Consider the following 16,879-nt stretch of genomic DNA (forward strand, 5'->3'; position numbering starts at 1 on the left):
TGTTTCACGGTATGTTGCTGGTTTGGGCTATTGTTGTTATTTTCACCAGTGATTATATTTTGCTTTAAAAATTTCCTCCATTTCTAATTCTGATTTCTAACAAATCATATCATTGGCAAGGAGTACATTCTTGATTTCACAAGGGAAGTTAGAAAAAAGAGGTTTGCTTTTTAAGAAACGTGTGCTGGAACTTTTCCCTGTTATTAGCTCCCGGCCCTGGGAGTGGGTGAGGTTCAAGGACTGGTGATTTTTTTCTACAATAGTGGTTGGGTCGTTCTTTCCAGAGCCATTGTGACTCCATCCAGAGACCGGTAATTTGGACACTTTCAATAGGAAATAGAATTAGCAGCCTTCACTACAACACTGGAGCCTTAGGGGTTTCCTCAGACCCCAGTTAAGTTGAACTAAGTCTTTCTGCTTCCTCTCAGTCAGTACCAGAAGGCTTACACTGTTTTCGTTTTATGGTGGGGGCTGCCTGCCAGTCTTCTTTGGCAACCTCTTGTAGACAATACTTGGTTACGACTGGTGAGTTAATAGTACTTGCTTGCAGTCCTGTTCCTGGGTGCGAGCCTAAATAGTATTGCAATTAAAGTAACGGATGGAAAATACTAGGTGTGCCTTTGTGACCCCTGCTGCCTGAAGGATCATTGCTGTGGCTGGCCATTGTTGCTGTTGTTTTGAGCTTTTGTCTCTTTTGAAACCGAATGACAAGCATTACTTTATTTCAATGATTTGGTTGGTGGGGGGGGGGGGGAGGGATCCCCAGATATTTGGCAACACTGTTTTAATTTCCTTTGAGAGAGGAATTGAGCAAATAAGTTACATGGACTCCCTAGATTTGGGAAGTTGGCAGTGAACACTTGCAGGAGGGTAAGTCGAGTCAGGAGAAGACGACCAGCGGGTTGAAGGAAAGAAATTTACTTTTAGGAGATGATACAAAGTTATTTGAAGCAAGAGAATTTCTCCGGTGTATTTTAGAAGAACAAGCCAGGGTCCACCAAGATATACAAAATATAATCAAGACTCCCTCTTTATGAAATATGGGGCATGTGTACCCCCATGAAAGCATTCCCTTTAGAAATGAGCAAGGTATTTACCGGAAGAAGCCGCCTGAGACAACTCCTTTATCTTCCACTGGGCATTACAAGTGGGACTCCTGTAATCTCTCCCCAGTGGGAAATTTTTATGTTTTGACCCAGTGTCAAGACTTTTTGAACCCTGGCTGGTGTGCTGACACCTCAGCTTGTTTGAAATAATTAACTTTTCTGCATTTTTTTGTCTTCTTCAGAAATGAACACACTCAAGTATGCTCCGTGCCTGTGAGCTCCCTGATCCCCTCACGACTTTGGAAAGCCAAGAAGGAAGGCGTGGAAGTGCGTGCCCCTGAGAACAAGCTCTTTCCCCTTGGCCTTGGCCTTCCTGCTTCCCAGAGGCGCGATGGAGACGCTCTCCCAGGATTCCTTGCTGGAATGTCAGATCTGTTTCAATTACTACAGCCCCCGGCGAAGGCCCAAGTTGCTGGACTGCAAACACACCTGCTGCTCAGTGTGCCTCCAGCAGATGAGGACGAGCCAGAAGGACGTGAGGTGCCCCTGGTGCCGGGGCGTCACCAAGCTGCCCCCGGGCTTCTCCGTGTCGCAGCTCCCCGACGACCCCGAGGTCCTGGCGGTCATCGCCATCCCGCATGCGTCTGAGCACACCCCAGTGTTCATCAAACTTCCCAGCAATGGGTGCTACATGCTGCCCCTGCCCATCTCCAAGGAGCGAGCGCTGCTGCCCGGAGACATGGGCTGCCGCCTGCTGCCGGGGAGCCAGCAGAAGCCGGTCACCGTGGTGACCATCCCCGCGGAACAGCAGCCTCTGCAGGGCGGGGTGCCCCAGGAGGCGGTGGAGGAAGAGCCCGACCGGCGGGGCGTGGCCAAAAGCTCCACCTGGTCCGGGGTGTGCACTGTGATCCTGGTGGCCTGCGTCCTCGTCTTCCTGCTGGGCATCGTGCTGCACAACATGTCTTGCATTTCGAAGCGCTTCACTGTGATCTCCTGTGGCTGAACAGCGTGGCAGGGGAGTCTCTCGTGGGTGCCAACTCGGGGTTGAGCAGGTGTTGGTGATGGGATCGCAGCGAGAAGATGGGGGGCGACGCTGATCATTGGGTGCCAGCGCTGGCCTCTGGGCTGCCACTTGATTAACCGGAGACAGACGCGAAGGGCAGACGCGAGGTCTCAGCAAGATACCGGGCAAATCATTGAGCGTTGGTGGCAACAGCTTTGAAGACGATTGCATGCATCCCCATAATCATTTATTAAATGGACTGTGATTTATGATTTGTCAGAATCCTGTTACGAGATAGATGTATTCTACTTAGACGTTAAACTGTGCAAGTGCGTACAATGTGATCTTCTCTAAATGTGGTAGATTAAAACAAAGATGCTTATGTATACAAATAGAATTAAACCTGAGAATCCCCCCTAAAAATTCAGCGACGACTGTGCAGTGCTGGTTCCTTTCCCCTTTTTAATGGAAATCCAGTCTTCATTTAGTTGCTAAGGCTTTTTATACTTTTTGAATGGCACCTAAATTAAAATAAGTGAAGTGGATGGTCTTTTTTTTTTTGGAAGAAAGTGTCCGAACAAGTGTTTCCAGTGTGTTGTGTTTTGTTCTGTACCTCCATTTTTCTTCCCTTGTAATTAGAGCTTGCTACGTGTTTATTAAACTGAAAGCCCAACAGGAGAGCAATAAACTGAGTAATAATGAGAAATGCCTAATCCCACAGGAACCCTATATGCCAATTTTTCTCAAGCCATCTCACGAAGTAAGAATTTTAAATGTAAATATTGTGTTATTTGTGTGGGCGTGTATGTGTGTCATTTGATTTACCTCAGGTTTTGAATCTTTTCAGAAGAATCCCAGGAGTAAGACTTTGTGGGCCTGAATGAGTCCAGGGTCTGACTCTGTGGCCACCTCTCGAGCGCCAGGACCCAGGACCCTCCCAGGGAAGTGTCGCGCACGCATCACTTCCAACATTTGCTACTCCTGCATATCCAAGTCTTGTACTCTGTGAGGCATAGATGGAAAGTGACAGAAGACGCTGTCTTGGCTCGGGGTTTGGAGGTATCATGATAGATATGAGTATTGTTCATCGATGGCGAACCTGGACTGACATTTTAATAGACAGGCCATGATTGCTTTTTGAACGATGTCATTCCGTCAGAGTTTAAACCATTTAGGATTCCAATTTCCTCTTGTTGGTACAAGTGAGAAAATGTCTTGTATTTCAAAATATGTTTTTATTGAGAAAAGTGACAAGGTAAACTAACGACTCACATTCCCAATCTAAAGTGGATCAGTTCATCATAAATTCTCGAATATTCTTAAAAGTATAGTGATCTGCGGATGCTGGTGAAGAAAGATCTGCTGGTGTGGAAGTGGTAATTTCCTGTGTCTGGATGTGTGTGCATTCAGAAATAGCCATCAGCTTTACGGTTCTCTTCTAATTTCTTTTATGGAATTCATGGAGCAAGTGTATTTGAAAGCTCAAAGTAGAAATTAGGTTAAAATGCCATTTTATTGTCTAAGCTATTGGGCATTATACAACAAATAATCTAGGATTTATTTGGTATTTAATAATTTAGGTATCCTATTAACTAAATACTATCCTCTATTACGTAACATAATACACTGTTGGGTTAGTGTCGATTTCTCAAACTCTGCCAGGCTGCCGTGATGCATGTCTGACCTAATTTCTATACCTCTTGGAGGAAAGGAAAAAAAAAAAAAAAAACACGGAAAATGTTGCATTAAGAATGCTACATTTCAAACGGGCTTGACCCTTGCAGTTTTCAGCCAGGCCATATTTGAGTTGCTTTTGTGAACGATATCTACGTCTGTCTATGTTCAGTATGAAATGACTGGCCCTGTAGTGTAGTATGAACTAGAGTCCTGCGTGTTAATTAGGTTTTATATAGACACTAATGTGTGGCGGTAGAGCACCCTGTGTTTCTTAGTGCAAAGCTGTAGAGTAAAAATGTCCACGTAACTTAAAAACAGTCCCACGCTAGAGCTGCAGTGAAGCAGTGCCAAATTAATCAGCCCTGTGATAGATTATTGACTTTACAATTTAAGGTAACAATAACACCCAAATCAGAATTCTGTGTGTGCGTCTTCTTGACCTAAGAAATACTGTTTCAATGGATTCTGCCTGGAGTTACTTGTGTATTGCCTGTCAAAGTGTGCAGTTGTGCACACGTGTGTGCGCGTGTTTCTGTGCATCATAGCTCAGCCTGCAGATAGAATTTTTGTACACTTGATGTTTTCATGTTAGTTGGCATCCCATCGCTCTGGCCTCTTCTGGCATTTCCCCACGACACTAACAACTCATCTACCCCATGTGACAAAAGTCCAGGGACACAATCACCCGGAATTCACAGTTGCACATCAGTGGGAAAAAAATCACAACTGAAAGCACAGAAAGTCAGAGCTGAGAGCAGCCTCTGATGGCTTCCTTTTGTGCATGAGTCCATGGAGGCCCACAGAGGTGTGTGGCCCTTTGTAATTCTGCAGCAAAATGGAGACAAGAACTGCGTTATTCTCTGCTCTTTCCGAGGCCTGTTGATGTCTCTGTTGGGCTCTGATCTTTTGGAGGGTGAATAAATACCCTTTACTCACTCAATAGTGCTTTAGTTTGTTGTTGTTGTTGTTGTTGTTTTAAATATATATATATATATATCCGTTTTAGTTAGCATCTACCTCTCTGGGAAACGAAAGGACGATTGAGTTAAGGATGAGTATAGACATTTAATAAAAAATGATGTGATTTGGATTTTTTAAATTGCCAACCATTGGTTCCCCCCACCCTTATGTAAAGGACAATGAGCGTTGTGTAAATAGTAAACTTTAAGAAGCATGAATTTTCATCTTTATTAATGATCTTGACATAAGCAAGAGAATACTTCATATGTTAAGTACAACCAACCAAGAATGCTATCAAAAAGCATTGTCTTTGGGAAATTTTTGTACAGTGACCTGGGGCACAAGTTGTGATCGAAAAGGCCAATTGGTTCTCAGTTTCAGTCATACTTTATGATTAGAAAGCGTAAAAGGTATTTTCTTTAAGAATGCAATTAAGTTCAGTCTTTAGCATGACCTAAAAGTAGGTCCCTTGAAGGTTAACCCATGTGCTGGTGCAGCTTAGAGCTATTCTGTTCAATAGATCTCTCTCTGGTGACGGAAGTGTTCTATGGCCTATGCGGTCCAATATAGTGGCTATTGGCCACATTGGCTAGTGGATAGTTGAAGTGGGGTTAGTATGACTGAGGAATGTATTTTGTATTTTATTTAAGTTATCTAAACATAGTCACTCACCTGTGGCTGGTTACTACTGTATTGGACCGTGTAATTCTGGAGGGTTGCATAGTGGGATCTAGCATGAGAGTGTTGACGGAGTACAGAGTAGGGCTAAGAGAAAAGAGAACAGTTTGCAGTTTAGTAACATGCAGTTGCTTAAAAAGAAAAAATCCTTTCTGGGCTTAAAAGATATATGATCTCAAGTATGATGATTCAAATTCATTGATTACCCTTTGGGGTTATTACTTACATACTTTGGGCCATAGAATGGTCAGTGAGGCATAAAGAGTGTTTTATGAAGCCCCTCGTCTGGGATCATTAGCTGCATGTAAATCTGTTGTCCAAAAATAGTTAGACAGTAGCTGTAAAAACGTTTGACTTGCAAGCTATGCATGACCTATACTGTGAAACTGTGTTTAGGATCTTAGGGCCAAAAAGTAAATGTTACAGAAAAACAGAAAAAAAAAAAAAAAGTCTAATGAAATTCCTCTTCACTTCAAGCATCTTACCCAGACTTCATCATTGCATGAGTAAGGTGTGAAATGTAAGAGCAATCATGTTTTGCGGTGTTCAGAGAGGGGTTTTGTTTGCCCTTGAAGTCTGCTGGCTTGTCGTTGTATTTGGTATGAGGATCCATTTTCAGATGCTGGACTACAACGTAGGTACTGCTCTTAGAGTGAGATTTGACACGTGCAGTCTTGTTTGGTTTTTCCTTTTATCTCTTATTACTGAACAAATTGCAAATTTGCAGCCTTGCACAAAGGCTTTTTTTTTTTAAACATTAAAAAACATTGTTCAGGGAATTTAAAAGGTTATTAAAGTTACGAAAATTGCTTTTTAAGTGAATAAAGGAAAGCAGAAAATTGAGTTTGAGATACATTTTCATAGAAAGATGAGACTCTTCCTGATAGTATGATATTTATTCTAGTCTGGATTTTGATTTGAAGAGTTCACATTGCTTTATTTGAAATCCTGTGTGGTGTCAGAATTGGCTAGTCTACTTTTCATTGTTTCTGAGTGTAATGTGAACATTGCATTTGCCTCAATTTAGCAAAATTTTAAAAAATTTTAGCAAAATATAATTTTTTTTTTTTGAGAACTCGTCAGTGGGCATGACCTTTTTAGCTTATCTCTTAAAATTATTTAATTTTTTTTTTTTTTTGCCAAAATGATAGTTTGTCTTCAGACTTAAGAGGAATTTAGAAGCCCAGAGGATATTGGTATGAGAGGAGTGATATCAAAAAGGTTTGAATTTCTATCTTCTCCTAAAAGAATGATACTGTCAGTCAGTCTGCATTTTGTTCCCACACAAAACGTGTCACCAGTTAGTTGATTGGTCATCGTGACCATTTCGTCATTCCCAGGAAAACATCACATAGAAGGTAACCCTTAACCAAAACAGAAGCTCCAGAAAAGAATGGAGTCATCAAGAAAATCCAGTAGCTGTGTTGAAAGTATTCATCTATCTCAAAAGCAGTGAATTTTAGTTAAATTTTAGTTAAACTCAGTTAAATTTTTATTAAGCATGAAATATTTCTAAAAAATAAGTGGAAATTAAAGCCATTGAATTTTTTCCTGACATGATTCACTATATATATATATATATATATATATATATATATATATATATATATATATATAGTGTATATTTATATATATATAGTGTATATTTGCACATACAGGTATAGACATATATAGATATACACACACACACACACGACTTAGCTGTAACAGGAGTTTAAAAAATCAAGTAAAAAAATGTTGTTAGTCATGTTTTCCAATTTGTGGGTTATATAATGTTGAACTTAGATGTTAATTTCTTAACAAATGCTGTAGGCTGCATACATTATATCAAACCAACCACCTTTGGGAATGTCTAGATGAATAAACCCTTGAGACTTCAAACCTATGAAGAGGTGGGTTCTCCTCTATACATTTTATTGGAAAGCCATTGATGATTGAAGAACACAAGCAGGAGGGGCATTTAATTTTTGTCTTTCAAATGGCTTGTTTTTTGGCTCAGGGGTGGAGTACCATTATTCCTGAACTCATGCAGCGTGGCTCCAATTTTTCTGCACAAGTTTCCTTGCACAGTTGGGCCAATGGATTTTTTTTTTTTTCAGGACTCACTGCCCGGGGTATCCCACTATGTATATCTCCCTTATGATGTAGTGGTGCTTGAAAACACTCATCTTGTTAGCTGGACTTTATTATTCTAGTCTAAGGTTTTTGATACTATTCATATTATGATCTTTTATAGGGACAATCAGTAATATTTGGGGCAAAGTACAGAGGAGTCTTTTAAAGTCTGCATCAGCATGCATTGTCTTTTTTGTTTTTTCTGGGGGTGCTCTCTTAGAGTTGTCCCTGTTCTTCTAGAACACTGCTCTAAATTCATCACCACAGGGTGCAGGGCTAATAGCCTGGGTGAGGGTTTTCTGTATTCTCCCTGTGAGTTACTGGGTTATTCTAATTAGTTTTCCAAAGGGATGTTCCATTTTGAATTTGACATTTGAGAATCTGGAAGTAGATGATTGACTGTGAGGATGGTAAAGGACCATGCGGTGTAAGAAGGAGGAAAAAGAGGAGGAAGATGTCCCCTCGACCTCAATCTGTGTCTTCTCTGTTTAGATGGGAGGACAGAGTAGGTGCTGTCGTACACTGTGCTTTAGGAAGCTCCTGGCCTGATTTTTCTGGCTGAGAGACAGATCCTGTGTGGGAGCAGTGGAGACGTGGCCTTGGGTCTATAGCAATAGGTAGATGTGCTCAAGACAGAAAATACTTGCATAAAAGGAGAGAAATCTGTAGTGGGATCATGGTTGGAGAACAAAAGATGTGAGAGCTGAAGGTCAGTCTTTGTAGAAACCAGCTGAAGAAAGAAACCCAAGGACGACTAGGAATAACTTAGACAAGCACAATTTGTTATTCTAGGCTGGCCTACCAAATTCAGTTCCAGAGTCTAAGTTGAAGACAGAGTGGGCTGGGCCAGTGAGAGGATCCAAGCTGCCCCACCCCCACCCCTGAGTTGTCCACACACTAGACAATCTCCGAGCCTGTTCTAGAATTGGTTGCTAGGTCATTAGCCACGAACTCTAATAATACCCTCTTAGCAGTGGAATGCATTGTCCGGGTCTGTGGCTGACTTGAGTAGGTTGATCTCTTGGGAAGACTCATCCAAGAGTATTTTGGTTTTCAATCCTGGTGGTTGTCATTATATTTTCTTTATTCCACCACCTGGTCCTGTTTGTCTCAATGGACGATTGCAAGTGGGGAGGCTGCTTGCAGCTTGGGACGGGTCCCGACTCCCCCATCATAAGCCACACAGCCGCTCTGCACTGTTCCCGCCGGTCTTCCAGCCCCACTGGTGGGCTCCCTGGCCCTCTCAAGAGCTAATACTCCAGTTTTAGATGGCTAGATTAATGCTGCTGAGAGGCTAACTCAAGTCCTTGACATGTTTCATTCACAATTATGCAGATTATTTATTTTAGAAGCTTTTGTTTTAAAGGGCCAAATTGCCCTACAGATAAATGAGCTGCTGGGCTGTGTAGAAAATATTGTTCAAATGTTGCCAAATAATTGACTTTGGAAGTGGGATATCAAGCTGCTGTTTATAAATCTGAATGTCTTAAAAGCATTCTTGCTTGCTTTCTCTGGTGTAGATGGTGTCTTAGCAAGTCTTGAGATTTTCCAATGAACCCAATTTTAATATATGGTATTTTTGTATGCCAAACTGGTGTCTTGTCCTTTGTATATGTGGTAATGTTGATTTTATGACTACTGTTAAAACACATTTGCTATGATTAAAATTCATAAAACGATTTCAAATAGACTTGCGTGCTGGTTTTTTGTGTGTGTGTTTTTTTTTCTTCCCACTCTATGAAGGAAAAAAAATGCGCAAATGCGCTGGAATTTTCATCATCAGTTACTCTAAGAATTTTAATAGACTAGGGTAATAAAGCAACAAGGAGCTCCTGAGCCAAGAATTTTAAGTGGAGGTGACCTTCAAGCAGTTTCTCCGAGAAGCCGAAGAATGCCTTTGTGATGAGTAAGACTGAGGATTGGTCTTATTGCAACTTGGGTTTTCATGACTTCCCGTGGCCCCGACTTTGTCCTTCTGCTGTCTTGAAATGGCATTGCGTGTGTCGGGCCCCAGGTGGACATCTCATTTTACTATGTGTAGGACAGCTTCACCCAGGACCCCCATGTCATCTGCCTCTTGGCTCTGAATCTGGAAAGGCATTCTTCAATGCACGTTCTCATCAGTGCGACAGAGTTTTCAGGAGAGCCTTTTTTTTTGATAAAAGCATTCTGTCTTTCAGTAACTCTGGATCACATCAATGAGTTTCAGCTCAGTTTGCAAGTGTCCTAATCCTTTATAAGGGCTTATCAATGATCTGATCATGCATGCATGCTTGTATAAGCATGACCTGGCTCCCTCTGGGCAATTAGGAAATAATCCCCATAGGTTTGGGGGGGGGGTTGTTTGTTTGTTTTTAAGATTTTATTTATTTGAGAGTGGGAGATCTTGAACAGGAGAAGTGGGAGAAGGAGAGGCAGATTCCTTGCTGAGCAGGGAGCCAGGTGTGGGACCTGATCCTGGGATGACCTGAGCGGAAGGCAACTGCTTAACAGACTGAGCCACCCAAGTGCCCCTCCCCATAGTTTGCAAAGTGTGAGATAACCTTTCGTTGTACCAAAAAGCAAGCTTTGTACTAGGGAGTCCAGACTTTTTTGGAAATGTGAAATTTATTTAGCGTATTTTGGAATTTCTTGTATGCCTTTCCCCGGTCTCGGAGTGAGTGGGCATGTGTGTATTTTGGGGCGGGTAGGGACTCCCTTACTGTAACTGCTTCTTCAAGCTTGTGCGTTTCTTTCAGCTAGAGAAGGAGTTAACTCAAAGGGGGCAAGAAGGCATTTAAGGCCCTTGTTAAATACCTTAGCCTTTCCAGGTCTTAGCTCCTCCAAGCGCAGGACTGGATTGTATCTAGAGTCTTATCTAGAGACTTCTCTGTAGACTTGGCGGGACCTGGAGTGAATGATAGGGGAGCACAGGTGAGCCCTGCACACACATCTTGCCTGGGGAGCCCCACGTTGGCAACCTCTGTAGAAGAGGCTCTATTCGGATAGCTAGTGCAAGGTTTCTGCCTCTGGGTGTAAGGGTGGAAGAAGTGGGGGAACCTGTGTCAACTCCAAGGTCTTTGCCATTCTGGCCCCTCCTGCAAAGGGGTACTGTGTTTGAGTAACCCCAAAGGTCTGGAGGGGATGGGGGCGGGGCACAGGGAGTGACTGGAGCCAGGACTGGCATCCACTGTGTGTCACCCCCACCCTCAGTCCTGACAGATGTGTCCCCTCTGAATAGTCAGCTGAGTTTCTTGAAATGAAAGCCTCTTTCCCTGCCAATGCATTATTTTTCTCAATGCTTTTGTTTCCAGCAATGACTCTTGAAGAAAAATGCACGTTCAGTGTACGTAGTGTAGCCCTGGGCTGGGGAAATGGCACCTGGGGCGGGGGGAGGGGGGACGGATCCTCGACCCAGACTGAGCCTCTCCCTTTCTTTTTATAGGTTTGAAAATTTGTGCGCAATTCTACTTGACCCAGAAAAGGACAGAGCTGTAATTGGATTCAGTCTCCTTCCTCCTCCGGTTCCTTGCTTGCCCATCTCTTCACACTATTTTGCTGGTAACTGAACGTATAGATTATTATTTGCAAGAGTCAGCGATGCAGAAATGGGCATGCGTGTGCGCACGTGCGTGTGTATTGTGCACATGTGCATACACCTACGTGTGAACATCTCGTGGACTCTTGGCACAGATTTTCTCCAAACGTTGAAAGAGTGAAGGTCTTTCGAGACAGGTGAGAGGAAAGACGACTCCGCCAGCTGGGCGACCGAGGAAGGGTAACTGATGTGGCGGACGCCCTTGGGAGCGGAGAGGAGTAGGATCTCCTCGGGTCGCTTGTTCCCTCCTGTGCCATTCCCGCGGCTCGACAGACACGAGATGGAAGTGGCCGCTGGCTTCTTGGCCCTCGCAGTCCTGGAGGGAAGACCGGCATTAATAAAGAAACACTGTTTGTGTCCAGGGCAGGGGTACTTGGTGTTTGAACGTACCTGACAGCAGGGAGGGCAGGCTGATCGGGTGGGTTCCGGGGAAGGGAGGAGTCAGAAAAGGCAATGGCTTCTAGAATAAGCTCTGAAGGATAAATTGGGGTCAGTGAGGACCGTTTGTGAGGACACATTTAAGAAGGGACGATAAGAGAGGAGGCAGAGCTGGCTTGTCCTGTCGGGCCCCCTGCCATTCACGCGTTGCCTTGTGCCATGATGCACTGTCATGGGTGATATTTCAGGACGACTCACCAGTCCCCAGAAATAGCCACAAAAGAGCCTTTGACAAAAGCCCAGCTATGGGGTCCATTCCTCCGGTAGTTATTTTCATCAGACGTCGCTGTATGTGGAACCGACTCCACAGTGAGTATTTTCACCTCGCTTTGCCCACAGAACACGCAGCCGTTTCCCTGTGCCAGCACCGGGTGCAGAAGAAAAGGGCAGGTCGAGTCTTTTGTTCCAATAGTTGTGCTATTGGTTCCTGAGTTGGATGGGTTTAGAGTCTGCCGTTACTGACAGAGGCTGCATACAGATCAGCTCTGTCTAGAGTCAAGCCTTGAGAAGAAACTGGCCCAAGCCGTATTTGAGATAGTTGTAGGTGTTATATGAAAAAATGTTCGTGGTTAAATAAACTGGGAAAACACTGGGTTAAATAGGGATTTTTTTTTTTGAATTGTATAAACTTCTAGAACCTTTAACATGTGTGACATGTCCTCTAGAGAAACATATACACACATATGTGTATATGTGTGTATATTTATATACAAATATGTATATAAATTTATCATATTGTATATATATATATCTGTAAAGAGATTTATTTTAAGGAATTGATTCTTGTACCCGTAGAAGCTGGCAGTCTTCAGAGCAGGCCAGGGGGCTGCAGACCCAGAGAAGGGTTGACACTGCAGCTTGAGTCCCAAACAAAATGCTGGCAGGAGTCCCTCTTCCTTAGCGGTTACTATTTTTTTCTCTAACAGTCTTCAACTTTTTGAATAGACGCACCCACTTTAGGGAGGACAGTGGGCTTTACCCAAAGTCCAGTGATTTACCTGTTAATCTCATCTACAAAATACTTTCACAGCAATACCTTCCAGACGGGTGTCCGACCAAATACCTAGGCATCATGGCCTCTCTCAGTTGACTCATAAAATTAACCATCGTGGTATGCTAAAGAAAGGGCCTTGCAAATCTGGAAAAGGGAAACACAATAATAACCACTTTCTCCCAATTTATGCGAGTAAAGAATCCATCATTTGCAGAAAACCTATTAACATCTGATAAAACACAGTTTGGAGACTATTGGCTTTGAATAATGATTCACAATTTTGTCTTGTTACAGTTAATCAAAATAGGATAAAACAAAACAAACAAACAAAAAAAACAAAAACTACACACACACACACACACACACACATTTTGCTTATTTTTTATGTTAAGATTAAACTACTACTCATATGTTCACTTTTTAAAAACAATAACATGTAAATGTAAAATAACCCAGTATTTTATTAGATTCACTTTCATGTTCTATTGTAATTTGCATGCCGACACTCCATGCAGTGCGCACATTACAGATGAAACGTTCTCATATTAGCAAATGATGGGGCAAATATGTATACATCCGCTTCAGTATACATTCCAGAGCAATTTTGGAAAATTATAGCCTAAAAATTCATAAATATTCATTACTGCATACTATGGGGTTAAAAACAACTCACAACAAACTAAATTGATAATGATGAACAAAACTAACAATAATTCGCTGTGAAGAAGCAAAAGAGCAGCAATTAAAAAACATGATTACTCCAGGCAGCACTGATAATTAATACGTAACCTCCCCCACATTGTCAGAATCCAGCCACTCGCACAAGCACACGTGCGACTGCAGGCTTGCAGCGTCAGTAAAATACTGAACTAGAGCCACGTCTAAATTCTCTGAAGTCTAAAAAGCACTAATTTTAGTTTAAAAATACCACATGTAGCAAAACATATGTAGACCGTTATTAATGAGTTGATCTCATTCAGGCACTTAAGAAAAAGTTTTAGGATTGTCAAGGGGAACCCATTAGGAAGATCTGTTGGCCCCACAATGGGCAGAGGGTCATATTTTGAGAATGGCTACACAGAGGATTACACAGACAAATAAAGGAATTTACAAACATATGCAAAACACATAAGTTAAAAATATTTTAGCATTTCATAGAAAATCATTTTACTAGAAATATAAAATTCATGGAATGAAATCAATAGTTGTAATAATTAGTTTTTTAGAAAGATTATATTTAGAGAGAAAGCACATGTGCATGCGTGTGTATGCTCGAGCACGGGCGGGGCGGGGGGTGTACAGGGTGCAGAGGGACAGGGAGAAAGTCTCAAGCAGAAGCCATGCTGAGCCTGGAGCCTAATGCAGGCCTCCCTCTCACGACGCTGAGATCATGACCTGAGCCAAAATGGAGAGTCAGACGCTTAACCGACTGAGCCATCCAGGAACCCATGTAATCATCACTTTCAGTATACTCCTAAGCAATGCATAAGCAATGTAGGGACTATCTATGCTTCTATACATTTTATATTTATATTCTATAAATTATAAATTTCTATCAGTTTATATACACTTGAAACACAAGCAGCCCCACTGCACAGTTAAGTTCCCTGTTTAATTACGTCCCCCGCCCCCACCATTTAGGACAAATCACACCTCCTTCCTAGCTTTATGTCCGACAACCAAGAAACGGTCCTGATTTCACCCCCTTCTAGTGTGCGTCCTCCCCCCCAGCCATCGAGAGGGTAACGTTCATTCCGAAGTAGAAACTTTGCACTCCCTCTGATTTCAGCCCAACTCCTCTAGCCTTTTCCAAAGCCGGTACTTGGTGGCTTTTATTTCTATGGAAACCATTATTAATTTCAGCATGACTTCAGTTTATATAGTTCTGGAAAATGGTATTCCGCTTAAAAGAAAAAAAGAGGACAGGGGTGCCTGGCAGACTCAGTCGGTAGAACATTTGACTCTTGATCTCGGGGTTTGTGGGTTCAAGCCCCATGTGGGGTATAGAAATTACTTAAAAATAAAACCTTTATTTTAAAAAAAGGATTGAATATGTAAGTTTTGGAGAAGCAGAATTAGTGGATGGGAAAAGACTTCCTACAAGAGAATTTGAACCCAGTACCACCGAGAGAGAGGGGATCAGGTTAATCCTGCCCTGGGGACCTGTCTGTGCCTGGAAATCAGCATTGTCCGCCCCCACCTCCACCCCCTGCCGTCCGCCCCCAGTGCTCAGAGGAGTGATGGAGGCTCGGTGAGTGTTTGCTGAATGAACGAGACATGAGTCAGTCCCTGGGATAGCTCAGCACGGTCAGGTTCGGATGCACAGTGGGTTTTGGAATCCCCCGGGGCCGGGGGGTGGTGTGGCTGGGATTCTCTTTGCAGATCTCATCACTTTCCACACTTAGATTCTTGCTACTGCTGTGGGGAACAGTGGCTTTCTCTTTCCTGCCCGTCAAACCCATTTTAATGAGCTGCTCCTGTTCAGCTATCTTCCTACAATCCAGTCATTTCCTCTTCTTTAAAATGTTCATGCTTGAGGCTGACTGCCTAGGCGGCTTCACTTGTTAGTCAGAATTAACTGATGTCACGACTGTACCAGCCCTGTCACTTGGCCATCTACAGATGCTGTGTGTTCCCCATAGCCCACTGGCACACTGGACTGTTTGATTTTGTTGTATTTAATTGTGCTGTGTGGTGTGTGTGTGTGTGTGTGTGTGTGTGAGGAGGGAGAGGGCAGGGGAGGATGGGGAGAGCTGAGGCTGCAGAGGTGCTCGCTTCCAGAGGCTTCTACTGCCTCGGCCTTGTCCTGGCTCTGGGAGGAGAAAGGGAGGACATGTGTGAGTGTGACTGTGTGGGTGTGAGTGTGAACAGGTGAGCAGGAGCATGAGTGTATGGGTGTAAGTATGGGTCAGTGTGTGAGCATGAGCATGGGTTTATGAGTGTGAGCATGAGTGTGCACTGGTGTGTGAGAGCATGGATGTGAGTATGAGTGTGAGGGTCAGTAAGTGAGTGTGAGCATGGATGTGAGTGTGAGTGTGCACTGGTGTGTGAGAGCATGGATGTGTGAGTGTGAGTGTCAGTAAGTGAGTGTGAGCATGGATGTGAGTGTGAGTGCACCAGTGTGTGAAAGCATGAATGTGAATGTGAATATGGTGAGTGTGAGCATGAACATGGATGTGTGGCTGCAAGTGTGTAAGCATGAGTGTGCATCGGTGTGTGAAAGTGCAGGTGTGTGAGTCAGTATGTGAGCATGAGCACGGATGTGTGAGTATGAGCATGAGTGTGCACTAGTGTGAGGGTGTGGATGTGAGTGTAATGAACATGGATGTGTGATTGCAAGTGTGTGAGCATGAGTGTGCATCGGTGTGTGTGTTGGTGTGAGTATGAGTGGGTGAGTGTGGGTCAGTATGTGAGCGTGAGCATGGCATGTGAGTGTGAGCGTGAGTGTGCACTGGTGTGTGAGAGCGTGGATGTGTGAGTGTGGGTGAGTACGTATGAGCATGAGTGTGCATCAGTGAGTGTGTGTGAGGGTGAGGAGTGCTGACTGTACTTGGATGTAAGGTGGCACGGGGTACCTGTCACTCTCCCCAAAAGTGACAGACAGTCCCTGGCACACGGCAGGTGCCCAGGAAACACTGGGTGTGCTCAAGTGGAAAATAATCCAAGTTGCAAGGTGGTCCCTTATCCTTCCAGTGAGAAGTTCTAAAAAAAAAAAAAAATGCAGTTTAGGTCAACTTGAATATATAAACTTTTATAGGCATAGATGTCAAATGTCTGCTTTAAACATAATTTACCTTAATTGTACAATACATTTTAAATCTTAGGTGCTTTTTAAAAAAATGCTATCAGGTGACCTCTATAAAAATTTAAAACTAGCAGTTTCCTCATTTTACAATGGAGATGATCATAATAGTACACGATTTATAGGGTTGTTGTGAGGGTTAAAATATTTAATGCAAATAAAGGACTTAGAATAGCGCCTGGTATGCTGTGAGGTCTCAACCGAGGTCTGGGCGTGCCTGTGTGTGTGTGTGTGGCCATGTGCGTTTCTAGCCCATATGAGCTTTGTTATTCAAAGTGTGTAAACCTCCGAATAGGAAAGACAATAAGGATGCGAGGTAAACAATCTTACCTTTTCTTTGGTTATATCCAATAACTGTCAGGACCTGCATTCAAATTTCAATGGAAGGTTCTAGAAATGTAAGGTGAAATTGAGGCTATGGAAAAAGGCAATTGGGAGACAAAACCTCTGGAAAATAACAATGACTAACTCTCTGTGCAAATATGACTTCCTTTGTTTCTTAAATTTTTCCATGCATTCGAGCAAAGTTCTTTCCCTCTTCTCCCTTTTTCCCAGACAAAAAGCCTGTTTCATTACAGTCTTCACTTTG

The 16,879-nt window shown here is 43.0% G+C and overlaps 1 protein-coding gene across 3 annotated transcripts in view; it reads left to right on the forward strand.

Moving 5' to 3' along the window:
• The window catches only part of RNF152 (ring finger protein 152), a 77,330-nt gene extending 68,165 nt beyond the window's left edge, over positions 1 to 9,165 (forward strand). For 2 of the 3 annotated variants that reach the window (XM_059139418.1, XM_059139417.1), the window contains one exon: positions 1,289 to 9,165. In XM_059139418.1, coding sequence (XP_058995401.1) covers positions 1,438 to 2,049 — 612 coding nt within the window. In that variant the 5' untranslated portion in view covers positions 1,289 to 1,437 and the 3' untranslated portion in view covers positions 2,050 to 9,165. The remainder of the gene's footprint in view (positions 1 to 1,288) is intronic. The other variant, XR_009345843.1, reaches the window with a different exon arrangement.
• Positions 9,166 to 16,879: the final 7,714 nt, after the last annotated feature.

This window comes from Mustela lutreola, chromosome 11 (assembly GCF_030435805.1).
Source record: "Mustela lutreola isolate mMusLut2 chromosome 11, mMusLut2.pri, whole genome shotgun sequence".
NCBI classification, from domain to species: domain Eukaryota; kingdom Metazoa; phylum Chordata; class Mammalia; order Carnivora; family Mustelidae; genus Mustela; species Mustela lutreola.